The 13,817-nt window shown below is 38.2% G+C and overlaps 1 protein-coding gene across 7 annotated transcripts in view; it reads left to right on the top strand.

Moving 5' to 3' along the window:
• The window catches only part of TMTC4 (transmembrane O-mannosyltransferase targeting cadherins 4), a 62,006-nt gene that overhangs the window by 40,563 nt on the left and 7,626 nt on the right, over positions 1-13,817 (top strand). For all 7 annotated transcript variants that reach the window (XM_076361494.1, XM_076361505.1, XM_076361514.1 and 4 more), the window contains 5 exons: positions 6,478-6,557; positions 6,732-6,839; positions 6,960-7,101; positions 7,788-7,902; positions 8,388-8,500. In XM_076361494.1, the coding sequence (XP_076217609.1) occupies positions 6,478-6,557; positions 6,732-6,839; positions 6,960-7,101; positions 7,788-7,902; positions 8,388-8,500 (558 nt within the window). The remainder of the gene's footprint in view (positions 1-6,477; positions 6,558-6,731; positions 6,840-6,959; positions 7,102-7,787; positions 7,903-8,387; positions 8,501-13,817) is intronic.

Genomic DNA, 13,817 nt, shown 5'->3' on the forward strand with positions numbered 1-13,817 from the left:
AAACATCTCTTTAGACAGAGGTTGGAAGCTGCATTAAATCAGATTGTCTGGCATAGTAGTGAATCTACCCCCTTGAGTGATGGATGCATCTGGCTAAAGAGGGTGAAATTTAGGATCAACTTTGATAAATGTTGCCCTGTGATTTTAAAATTTATTGGAAATAATCAGGTACCATAATGAAGTTACAAAGATTTTGACTTTAAAAAAAAGTTCACAATACAGATTTTTAAATGTTTTAAATATTTAAAAAAATATTTTAAATGTTATTTATTTCAAATATTTAAAATATTTTAAATACATGTTATATCTATTATATAGAATTTTTAAATTTTTTTTAAGAGAGAGAAAGAAGCATGTTACAGATCTTGGTTAAACATGTCCAGGAGTATGTCACGCATTTGAACTTGCATGGTCCTGCACTTAAGTTGGTTTCAAAGGTTGTTAGCCTGAAACAGTATACATTTTCAATACATTTGGCAGTATTTTTCTTAGCTGAACAGAAGGTGCCTGTATATTGATTCCATTTCCTCTTACCACCTTTTTTCATTTTTTTAGATTGACTTAATTCCTGGACCTCAGTGGTGATATACGCTAGCGTGAGTTAGAACCAGGCCTGTGTTGTTTTTGCTAAAACAAATTTTGTGAACAGTTACAGAGACTGTTTTCTCCTGATATGTTGATTATATGTTACAGGTAGTTTATAAATTTGGAATATTTCAGTGCTACTGGCTCACTAGATCCAATCTGATATCTTTTCATTTGGTGTCATTATGTTGCAAGTTTATCTTGGAGTGCTTTGTTGAAGTACTGGAATATCTAATTACAGGCTGTGATAAAAGCATAACTACTGTTTCACCGTATCAGACTACTGGCTTGGATTTATCTCCTTAGCTTTAGGCATCTACATCTGAGCGAGTCAGGCAGGCTCCCTTTATAACTGGGGAGGAGAAGCTGTCCCTTTTAGCATGTGGTTCATCATCACCTTGGACTAAATGACGGGCATAGGCCAGAAGGACTGCACCCTAGATCTGTGCGTTTCTCTCCACTGATGATAAACGAAGTCCTGACAACTAGAGCAGATGTAGATACATAAGGTTATGTGAGATTTTGCCCTTGCCCTATTGCTGTTCACTATTTCTAGACATTGCTGTATTGCTCCTCACCTTCTGAGGTCATTACACGTTGTTTCTTTTAATTTTAAAGATTATTCCTAAAAATGCTCACCTTACTGCCTTTTTCTGCCACGTGGTAAGTTATTGTTGGAAGTGCCAAGTTACTTTTTCTCGGCTTTTAGCAAAGCCATGGCAGTTTTTAAGAATCCAGAGGTGAGTTTTATTTCTGGATCACTTCCTCTAATCGATTATCTAAATAAAATTTGCAATTGCATTGTTAAATACATGGGAAGTAGCCACCATTTTTCTTTTCCTAGATTTGAAATAACTCAATTTAAATGATTGTAAATTGTTAATAATTCTGTATGTAATCTGTACATTCTCCTTGCTACTGGCTTTTCTTTAAAGGATAGAAATTAATAAACATAATTTTTAAAAAGCCAATTCAGTAATAACTTTTCTGCAATAATAAGCAAGGAAGTTGTGATATTCCCAACAGAATGTGTTACTAACCAGTCTGCCTTGACATACTAAGGGTAGTAACTTTGTATTTGATGCTTTATGCAAACTGTAATTATTATAGATACAAGTTTGTCAAAGACAAGCTATGTTAGTACTGAAAATGTACCACAGAGTTTGTGAGGTTACTTTCTATACTTTCTTCAAAGGTCTTGTAAAACCTCTTTGTGACAGAACAAGATTTACTGCTGTTTAAGGATTTATGAAGCTGATCTACAGAGCATTTCCTTTAGATATTGAGAATTCTTTTCTATGCTATATATTAAAAGGGGATTATCTTCTGCAGAATTTACCTTAACTGCTGTGGGCTGTGTTTATAGGGGCTATCTGCAGTGTTTTGCCACACAGATACCATTTTAGATGTTGGGTTTTTTGTGTACAAGCACAGTCATGCAGAAGAAGCTTTAGACAACATTAGCTGCACAAACAAAATGTGAAGATCAAAAAGGCTTTGTTTTATTATTATTTAGAAAACAATTTCAGTAGTAGAGGAAAGAGAAGAGTGTTTGATGAAAGAAGCTGGCATTGAACAGAAGCATCTGCATGTTTCTGTAGAAATTTTGACATCTGTGCTTTGCTTCCATCCTTCTCAGCAAATGTTCATATTTGCTGAAAAGGTAATTATAAGCAGCTAGGAAGAGAATAAAATAGTTGATAATAGTAGTGCTCCAGCTGAGGGGTTGTACCTCCTAGAAGATGATACTATATTTCAATTTCTTCCTACACTGCTTTGAGGGGGGGGGTGGTGTTTAAAAAAAAAAATCGGTTTGACAGTAATTTTGTTTTTGTACAGGAAAATACAAATTTTTTCTCTCTTCCTCATATAAATGTGTGTGCACATTTAAGCACTTAAATAAGAGTTCGAGCACTATGTGTGTCTAACAGAATAATATACAGTGCTTTTGCTTTTTTATACTGGCTTCTTAGGCCGATTGAGGTATTGCGAACAAACACATAGAGTCAGTTCTTTGGCTAGGCTATGGTGCCATGGTTATGTTAACTTTAAACAACACATGCCTGTTGAGATCGACTAGGTTCTATCCTAGGGTATTTTTACCTAATTGCCCTGATTTCAGTGCTGTGTTGTTATGCATCCCTGAGAAATGTTCCTTTTAGAGCTATTACTGTAAAGTAGTTACCTGTTTAAGATTGATAAAGGAGCATGTGGGCATAATGTAATACGTCATTTCCAGTTAATATCTATCTTTAATCATTTAATAATGAAATGCTATGTCTGCTCTTAAATGTTTAATCGGGAAAGGAAAATCCTCTCTCCCAGGTTGGCATGCACAATATCTGCCAAAGGCAGAAGAACCACATCTCTAGAGATGAAATTTAAAACATCACACTGGCCCCTCATTTTTAAAGGCCAGATTCTTCCCACCCACTGGTATATAGAAAGTACTTGTCGCCATGTTGTGCAGGCAGGGGTCATAGCAGAAGTCAAGGAGAGTCACAGCCTTGTGCTTAGTAGAGGGCAGATAGTTACTGTAGGCCCGGTTTGGGGGAGTAGAGCTAAAGGCTGATCTTGGCATCTCTCTGTCATGGCCAGTGAGGTGAGAGACATGGCTGTGTGGCAAAAGTCACCTGCACCTCTCAAATGACACTGTGTGCCTGGAAACCCTTCGCTGACTCTGTTCTTAAGAGCAGGATGTTACTGCGTATTATAATCCATTGTAAAGCTGGTTTTGTCATTGAGTATTTGTGGTAGGCTGAGGGGTTCTTTTGGTATGTTTGTTTTAGTTTTCCTTCCCTTCTTTTCTTCTCTGTCCCCCCCATATTAAGAGGAACTAAGGCTACAATTTCACTTGAAGAGAAATTAAGAAACCAACATCCAGTATAGAAATATCGTTTCCTTTCACACAGAAGCTATTTATGAGGACAGAGAAATACACCATCAAAATTGCTAATAGTTTATTTAAATAGTTTTGCTGTCAGTTTTAATAGACTATAGTACATCTTTTTAATTCAGTTGACAAAATGTACATGTACACTTAATATCTCATTTGATGTTTTGACTTGAGAGAATTGATATCAGGTTTCTGCAGTCTGCACAATTCTGTTTACATGAGTAAAATATTTTTTCTGCTGCTGCTTTTGAGATAGAAATGGATATTAAGAAGTTCCATGTTTTTAAAAACTGAGAAAAATGGAATCAGACAGTGAAATGCTGACTGTTTCCTAGCATAAGACAGCTGACATGTGAAAGACTGAGCGGTTGCTGTATACAAGTTTTTTCTCATATGCTCTGTCCCCAGTCTTTAATCAAATTTCTTCTTTCAGTAATGCTTATGACTTTTGTAAAACATTAAAAAAAAAAAAAAAAAGACTTTTGTAAAACTTCAAGAAAGAAATTGAATCATGTTAATGTAATCTTGTTTGCTGATATTGAAATGTGAAGTCAGGTATTTTAAGGGCTAATATACATTGTTGAGTGAAATCTTTTCTTAGTTTTTTCTGTTTTGCCACGATTTATCTTTTATCTGGAAACACGGCAAAGTTTAACAACCTAATTTGCTCTGAATAAATTTTGAGTCTGTAAACTTCGGCGTATATAATCAGAGCAATCCAGTTTGGTAAGAATGTTATCATAGTGTGCTGAGAAATTTCTGGAAGAGATATACAAATAGTATTCAGTCCTAAGAAACATGTTTCAGGGTATATCATTTTATTTTAATGACTCCTGGGAAAACAATGCTACTCTTTTTGGCTTTTTTTGGACACCATTAACTGATCTTTATAAATGGCTATGTCTTGATATAAATGTACCATTCCGTTGCTTCTTTGGCATGGACCTTGTCCTATTTTTATGAATGTACAAAAGAAGTGCCTGGATCTTCTTTTTTTCCCTGGAAGCTGTGCTAGAACTACTTTTATGGGATGCAGAATTTGTGTGCTATTTTATATCTTACAGCCTGAGGAGCTGCTTCTGTGTATGCCTAGTAAGCTTTATAGCATCCATGCTGTCTGTAAAACCAGTGAAACTACTTTTTCACTCATTCTAGAAAGCATGGAAAATGTTCTTAACTTTATTTGCTGATGGTATGTTACTGCATAGTCACAGCCATATAGAGATGGAATTCAACAATTAAATACCATAACAGTTAGGTTCAAACATAATTGTTTGTGCTGGATCAGTAGGTCCCAGGTATTGTGCCAAATACAATTAAGATTTTTCCTTCGATGGACACATGAGAGAAAATCCTTTTCTCAATGTAGAAGGTGAATTAGAGTTATGTAAATGCATTACAAACCTATCTTTTTGTACTTCAATCTGAAGTAATTCCTGCATAGTATTTTTGAAAAGATTTAAATTAGATTTTCAAAGTGGAAGAAATTACAATGTGTGTTTGTTTTAGATGAAGTATATACAATTTGATTTCAAATAGCAAGGTAATTTAAATAAGGAGTTCTGATCTAGTTGCTGAGAAGTCTATTTTCAGGAGTCAGTACTCACAGTACTTTCCTGTTATTTCTAAATTTGAGTCTTCCCTTTGACCAGGTAATGTAGTCTTCTGAGATTTGTCTTAGAGTAGGATTTGAGATGTCTTCCAACTCAGATATATCCTGAAATATATTTATTCCTATCTAGTCCTTGCCATAAGTTCAGATGATGTGTCTTCTACCCTGTAGCTATATCTCAAAGCTCTAGATCCTTCCTTCATTCTCCACTTTTTAACAGGCAAGGTCTCAAACATGTTGCCATACACATTATTTTTTATTTCAGAAATGCTGTTTGATGCATTTTTATCCCCAGACAATAATAGTGTGTATGTGTTTATTATTTTTTGTTTGTTTTTGAAATATGGAGCTTAGTTTTTCTGTTAATATTGAGTTTCTTCTAGTTTATGCTATAGCAAAAGCAAAGTTTAATCAACACTTACATTGCTGTAGTGTTTCTGCTGCTATGGTGGATTTGATTGAGTCAGACTTTCTCTTACTTGTCTGACACATAAATGAAATGAAGAGCTGGAGGTCTCAATATAGAGAGTCTTGTGGAAAGTGTGACCTTATTTATAAAATCGGGAAGTGAATAATCTTTCTTAAATAGCTGGAACAGGTAAACTGATTCATTGATTTATTCCTCAGACTTTGTCTTGCTGTCTTCATTGTATGTATTGTCCAATCTTAAGTATCCACCTACCACAAAAGCCAGCAAGAATGACGCAAGACCCGTGTCCTGGTTTTGGCTGGGACAGAGTTAATTTTCTTCCTCATAGCTGGTACAGTGCTGTGTTTTGGATTTAGGATGAGAATAATGTTGATAACACACCGATGTTTTAGTTGTTGCTAAGTAGTGCTTACACCAGTCAAGGACTTTTCAGCTTCCCATGCTCTACCCACTGAGAAGGCTGGAGGTGCACAAGAAGCTGGGAGGGGGGCACAGCCAGGACAGCTGACCCAAACTGGCCCAAGGGACATTCCATACCGTGTGATGTCATGCTCAGTACATAAACTGGGGAAAGCTGGCCGGGGGGGCCGCTGCTCGGGGACTGGCTGGGCATTGGTCGGCAGGTGGTGAGCAATTGCACTGTGCATCACTTGCTTTGTATATTCTTATTATTATTATTACTAGTAGTAGTAGTAGTATTTTATTTTATTTCAATTATTAAACTGTTTTTATCTCAACCCATGAGTTTTCTCACTTTTATTCTTCCGATTCTCTCCCCCATCCCACCGGGGAGTGGGGGAGAGTGAGCGAGTGGCTGTGTGGTGCTCAGTTGCCGACTGAGGTTAAACCACGACAACCTGACTGTATCTATCTGGAGTAAGAATTTTTAGCAACTTGGCTCCACAAAATACCTGACTGTATAGCATCTGGTAGAATGTTCGTCTGTGTTTTCAGGTGCACTACAATGTTGGCAAAAACCTGGCTGATAAAGGAAATCAAAGTGCTGCAATCAAATACTACAGAGAAGCTGTAAGGTATTAGGAATTTTACTGCTTTAATGAACTCCCCTAAAATTACTTTCATGTTTAACATGAACAAAATGCCTTAGGTATTCATTTTCATGGTCTGCAGTATTGCAGAGCTAGCAATTTGCATATAGTAATATATGTCACATACATAATAATCATCTCTTAAATTTTAAATTTTAGGTTGAATCCTAAATATGTACATGCCATGAACAACCTTGGAAATATTCTGAAAGAACGAAATGAGCTCCAAGAAGCAGAGGAGTTGCTGTCCTTAGCTGTACAAATACAGTATGTTTAGAACAATGCTAAGCAGTGTTTTCCACCAACTGAGCAGAAATGATACAATAGGATCTTGTGTTCCAAATGCTCAATTGTCCTCTCTCTTGTTTTTCTTCCCAATTTGCCCAGACCTGATTTCGCTGCTGCATGGATGAATCTAGGAATAGTACAGAACAGTTTAAGAAGGTTTGAAGCGGCAGAGCAAAGCTACTGGACAGCAATTAAACACAGGAAAAAATATCCAGATTGTTACTACAATTTAGGGCGGTTGGTAAGTGCTTTTGAATAAATGATAGCTATGACAGTAATCTCTGTGTGTGTATATATATGTATATATGTGTGTGTGTGTATATATATATAATTCCACTGTACTGTTAAATGCTGATAGTTACTCCAGTTTGCCTGATTTGTAGTTCAGGGTGTTTTCATATATTTGGTAGCTTTTCCTATTGCTTTCCCACTATAATTCCTTCCATACAACCTTTGGTAGTCCTACTTTTTCATATAAAGAGGTATAAAGAAAAATATAGATTGTGGTCTTTTGTTTAAAAGATGTTATTAATCATTTCCCAATATTAGACTGGTTTGCAGTCATTAGTATATTGTTAGGTAGTAGAACTATGCCAAAAAATTCCATTTAGATTTTTGGAAATATTTATATTAAATATTTATTCGCTTGTGTAGATTTCTAAATTGTACGCTGGTTTTCCTCCCTATCCTAATGGTACATGCATACTTGAAAACAAGCCTGGGTCCCAGAGAAAAGCAGGGTAAAATTAGTATATAGCACTCTCTCTTCCATACTACCCTAGTATTCTTTACATTTCTTATTTTTGTCTATAAAACCAAGTTCTACTAGAATGGAATGCAACATTAACAACTCTTTAGAGTCTTTAGTACATGATAGGAAAGTAAAGCAAATCAGGGTGAAATTACTGAGGTTTTCTTTCTTTTTAGTATGCAGATTTGAATCGCCATATAGATGCATTGAATGCATGGAGGAATGCTACAGTTCTGAAACCAGAGCATAGTTTGGCTTGGAACAATATGATTATATTGCTTGATAACACAGGTATAAGCCCATTTGAATGTTTTAATGAATAATTCAGTGTCTTGCAAAACTTAAAGCTTTATCTGTATTTATCTAAAAGGAGTTCTGCCTCTTCTTTGGCTACCCAGACACTCTCTATAAATATAAGAATACCTTCTGACTCAACGGTTTTAAAGCATCACATGAAATCCAGCCCATAAATTGGATTTCTGATCCTTCTTTGAAATGCCATCATTGTGCAAGCATGTTTGTATTATAGACCAAACTTCAGAACTTTTGAATCTGTGCTTTGTTGTTCTTCTGAAAGTGTTATCTGTTGAAAACAAAATGGAGGTTTTCTATTGTCTTACTCTGCAGGGTTTTACATTTGTGTGTGTGTGATACCTGGTTTTCTTTAAAAATGTGTGTAATCAGCTATTCATACAATATGTGTGCTTGCAGCGTGAAAAGTAACTAATAAGGCTGTGTTAAAAGATGCTTTCTTTTTCCACTACATGGGCTCCCAGGCAATCTAGCTCAAGCAGAAGCAGTTGGAAGAGAGGCCCTGGAATTAATACCTAATGATCATTCCCTTATGTTTTCATTGGCAAATGTACTGGGGAAATCGCAAAAATATAAGGTAGGTAACTAGAGCTTTCTGAGTGTTGGTTGTGTTTTGTTGGGTTTTTTTTCTTATTTAAACTCTGTGTAAGTTTCTGTAGAAGGTGTTTGAGGAGGTCATTGTGGACTATGACTTAGATAGTCAGGTTTCAATGCCCATTTCTGTCACAGTATTGCTGTGTGATTCTGGCCTAAGTTCATCCCACCTTATTTTAGATGCCTGTGTTAGAAATGTTGCTGCCCTAAATTAGCTATGTCAGTGGTCAGTGGAGAGAAATAGGCTCTTAAGCACACTAGAGGGCAGTTAGGGTCTTGTATTGCTTCACTGCCGATAGAGAGAGCCTACTCTGATTTAGAGGCCTTGGTTCAGGAACTAAAATTAGATGTGTGTTTTTTGTATGTAAAGGTTTACCATTACCCAATTATGAATTCTAGCTCTTTGCCTCAGACGCTATCTAAAATAGAGGTATTACAGATTTGCTAATCCCAGATTGAGGATGGGATACCTGGGTGATCCCAGAATATTATGAGGAAAAAGTCCACGCATTGAGCAACGTATTGAACTTTCTCTTGGATGCAGTGGACCAGCCTGCGAGTGGTACCTCAGCCTTAGCTACTTATATTTACAAGTAGTAAATGTAATGGAACTGATGAGAATGAGTTATTTTCCAAAAGGAATTGTATGTGCTGACAGAGAATAAATCATACACAGTTAATATATTTAGTTGGTTTAATTGACTCCAGAGTCACTGATTTATGTATGTGATAGGGACAAATTAATAATCAAGGAAGCTTTTGGTATTCCTCAGAAAAATATCATTTACTGAACTGTGGCTTTTAGGGGTTTTGATGGCTTTTTGATAGTGATGTTAGCAACACTGAAGGAACGTCCTCAGTATATGCAAAGTAAGAAGATTTTATGATGTTAAACTTCTCAGAATAGATACATTTTTCCACCAATTACTGTGTCCACTTACATTTCTACAATCCTGTTCAGCTGTGGAGTCATGACCTGTCCACATGTGAAGCCAGGGCCTGTGACAACCCAGCACTTGCTTTTGTTTGTGTTAGTGATGCTGTTAGACACCCCCCCATTGCTCTTTCTCTAGACTGGCTGGGGTTTTTTTCTGTACACTCTCTTTCTTTTTTTCTCTCCACCTGAGACTGTTTTAAAATATATCTTTTAGGTTACTGTAACAAGGTTCCAGCAGGATACAAATTAACATCCAGAATGTATAAGAGATGAGATTATGGAGGAGGTAATTGCTAGGATTATTTTGGTGAGTCATGACTGTGAAAGAATAGAGGATTGTATAGTTATTCATAAGGAAGAGTATGCAGCATGACAGAATAAAGAGCGTTTATAATGAAGTAAGTAGAAAAAGTAAGTTGAAACCAAGCTAGAAAACTTTTCCAGGTATAGGAGAAACAAGTCTGTCTTAGGGGATTTAAAAAAAAAAAAAAGGAGGTAGTGGTTCTGATTGCTAGCTCTGAAAGGTCATTATGCTGCAGGGGAATGTGTTGGAGACAAAGTAGAAATGATAATAGGGGAAAATGAAGCTTTCAAGTCAGCATCCTGAATAAAGCAAAAGGAGCAGTGGAGCCCAGGGAAGAAAGCAGGGAGCCAGTGAGTGTTTTAATAGTTCGATATGGAGTAGTAGGTTTGTATAGAGCAAAAAACTTAACTAGTAACTTGAAATTGATGGGCTATAACAGGGAGAGCAAATTAAGGGAATTGGAAAGCGGACTCACTTAGAAAAGGTTATGATCTCAGTAGCTGTATTTTGCATCGCCTAGAAAGAGGAGATACAGGTTTTTGAAGTGGGAAAATGCTAAATGACAATAAAAAGCATGGAAAATTCAGATTTCTTGTCTACCCCCTCACCATCTAAAAACAGAGAGAAGAGGATGGATCTTTAAGGATCTTTATTGAGTGTTCGGGATGGGAAGGGAGGAGGGGGGGATGGAGACTGTCAAGGTGATGGAGGTAATTTTCAGAGGGCTGCCTGGCTGTGTCTGATGTGTTGTACAACCTCAGGCACTTCATTTATTAGGTTACTTGTTATGTGTCTGTATAAAAGTTGTTACTGTATTGGCTCTGTTGCCATAAAGTAAGATTTGTTCTGGGGCTTTTTGTTATCTCTTATTTTAAAAGACATTGAGTCAAAAAGGTTTTACTATGTTATGAGAGATTTCCCTCCTATAAGCACACAACATTCTCCTTCAGTTTCAAATGCACTTTGATTTTCAGCAGAAGATGGTTTTCCTAAGTGACCAAAAAAACCCCAACGCTTTATGACTTCTGTTTGTATCTACTCATGAATGATTTATTGTTCCAGAAACAAAAGCACATCAAGGAGGAGCTGTTTTGGTGGTTTTGTTTTGGTTTTTAATTAACATCTGTTATAACCAGGTTGGAGTTCTCCTTTAAATGCTTGTTCTTGTTGCAACGAACTATCTTTAGTTCTTTGAAAATATGTATGCTGTATTTTTGTTATGTATAAATCTATGCTTTTCCTGTAAAAGGTACAGTAAATTGAAACCATTCAGCATTTTATGTATTTGAAATAAAGCCAGACTATAATTTTGTGCTGTGGCCTCCGCAGCAGATGGAATGCAGTGTGCTTACCCAAAGCCTTTGCTATATGCAGTATGCAAGTTTCTTGGCAACACTTAAAGATTTGGCAACATAGAGCAATTTGAAATATCACCGGATGTACTGGAATGTATATTTACTCCATATATCTACAGTAATATGAATATGATGCACCTTAAATAGCCTTTAATCAGCCGGTATGCTTCTACTAGCTGCTGAGCAAAGCAGTGGTGATAAAAATGCTTTCAGCATGTAGTTGAAGATGTATGGTAATGGCAGCCAACTTTGAGAATCTATTTCATTAAATTTTCTAGGAAGGCATTGCACGTATTGTCCCATCGTGCTTCAGCAGTGAAAGGATAAGTCCGTACATTAGATGCTGCTTCTTTGTGTAGGTGGCAACTTCTAGGCATAAAACTGAATTAATTGGACAGCACATCTTTTGCTTTGATTGCTGTTAACCTGCCTGGTGAAGAAAGCAGAGATTTACTTATTAGACCAAAATAGTAAAATTTGCAGTGGGAAAAAATACAACTTTGTGGGACTTCTGACTACTACATGCTTTCAAGTGCCAATCCACTGTTGATTTTTAGGCTTGGATGGTTGTACAAAAAGAGGAGGTTATCTTGCAACAACACTAGACTTGCCAAATGTTTGAGTCTCAGTATGTTTCTCAGGTGACTGAGTTAGAATCATAGAATAATCTTGACTGGAAGGGATGTCCAGAGGTCATCTAGTCCAACCCCGGACCCAAACCAGGGCCATCTCCAGTTGAATCTTGAACACCTCTATGGGTGGAGATTCTAAAACCTCTCTGGACAGCATCTTCCAGTGCTTGACCACCCTTATGGTAAAAAAAAAAAAAAAATTGTTTCCTTTTACCTAATTGGAATTTCCTGTATGCCAGCTTGCATCCATTGTGTCTCATCCCATCTCACAGACTTGTGAGAAGAGTCTGTCTCCGTCTTCTCGGTATCATCTGATCAGGTACTTGTAGATAGCAATAAGGTCTCCCCTTCATCTTCTCTTCTGAAGGCTGAAGAGGTCCAGTTCTTTCAGCTGCTTCTCGTAGGTCTTGTGCTCCAGCCCCCACCCATCTTGGTGGCTCTCTGCTGGACTTACTAAAGTATGTCCATGTCTTCCTTGTAATGGAGAGCCCCAACTTGAACACATACTCCAGATGTGGTCTCGCAAGTGCTAAATAGAGGAGGATTACTTCACTCAACCTGCTGGCTGTACTTCTATTTAACACAGCCCAGGCTGTGGTTGGTCATCTTTGCTGTGAGGGTACGCTGATGGCTTTTATTCGATTTGCTGTCTACCAGGCCCACCAGATGCATTTCTGTAGAGCTGTTTCCTAGACAGTTGCCCCCCAGCCTGTACTTTTGCTTAGGGTTATCCCATCCCAGATACAGGACTTTGCATTTGCTCTTATTGAACTTCATGAGATTCCTGCAGTCCAATCCTGTTCAACATCTTCATTATTGATCTGGATGATGGGGCAGAGTGCACCCTCAGCAAGTTTGCAGATGACACAAAACTGGGAGGAGTGGCTGATATGCCAGAGGGTCATGCTGCCATCCAGAGGGACCTCAACAGGCCGGAGAAATGGGCTGGTAGGAAACTCATGCAGTTCAACAAGGGGGGAAGTGCAAAGCCTTGCAGCTGGAGAGGAACAAGCCCAGGCACAGTACATGCTGGGGGTGACCCAGCTGGAAAGCAGCTTGGCAGGAAAGCACCTGAGGGTCCTGGTGGACACCAGATTGATTGAACATGAGCCAGCAATGTGCTCTTGCGGCAAAGAAGGCTAATGATATCCTGATTTGTGTTAGGAGGGTTGCCAGCAGGTTGAAGGAGGCGATCCTTCCTGTCTACTGGTGAGGCCACACCTGGAGTCCTGTGTCCAGTTCCCAGAGAGCCATGGACATAATGGAGAGAGTCCAGTGAAGGGCCTCGAAGATGATGAAGGGACTGGAGCATCTTTCCTATGGGGAAAGGTTGAGAGAGCTGGGACTGTTTAGCCTGGAGAAGAGAAGTCTCAGGGGGAGGATCTCAATGTATATAAATACCTGAAGGTGCAAAGAGGATGGAGCCAGGCTCTTTTCAGTGGTGTGCTGAGTGACAGGACAAGAAGCAATGGGCCCAAACCAAAACATGGGATGTTCCCTCTGAACATCAGGAAGTGCTTTTTTACTGTGACTGTGACCAAACACTGGCACAGGTTGCCCAGAGAGGTTGTGGAGTCTCCATCCTTGGAGATGCTGCCTGGACATAGTCCTGGGCAGCTGGCCCTGCTTGAGCAGGGAGGTTGGACCAGATGACCTCCAGAGGTCCATTCCGACCTCAACCATTCTGTGATTCCTGTTAGTCCATTTCTCTGTCCTGTCCAGGTCCCTCTGAATAGCAGCTCTCCCCTCCAGTGTATTGACCACTCCCTCCTCTTAGGTGCTATCTGTAAAGTTTTTGAAAGTGCATTCAGTCCCATCATCTAAAACATTAATGAAGACACTAAATAGTATGGGTTTCAAAGAGACCAATGCATCCAGGAACATTAATAGTCTGGGTATGAGAATGCTGGAGCTGCTGCTTATGCCAGGGAAGAGCAATGCTAAAACTTGCACTATGGACTCATATACTCCCTCAATTTCCAGACATCTGGTTCCCTTGTTCACTCCTATCCAAGTATTCCTTCTCCTGAAACAGGATGTCCTGCAAAAGGATTTGTCAAGAACCCTAGGGT

This window comes from Aptenodytes patagonicus, chromosome 1 (assembly GCF_965638725.1).
Source record: "Aptenodytes patagonicus chromosome 1, bAptPat1.pri.cur, whole genome shotgun sequence".
In the NCBI taxonomy this organism is placed as follows: Eukaryota; Metazoa; Chordata; class Aves; order Sphenisciformes; family Spheniscidae; genus Aptenodytes; species Aptenodytes patagonicus.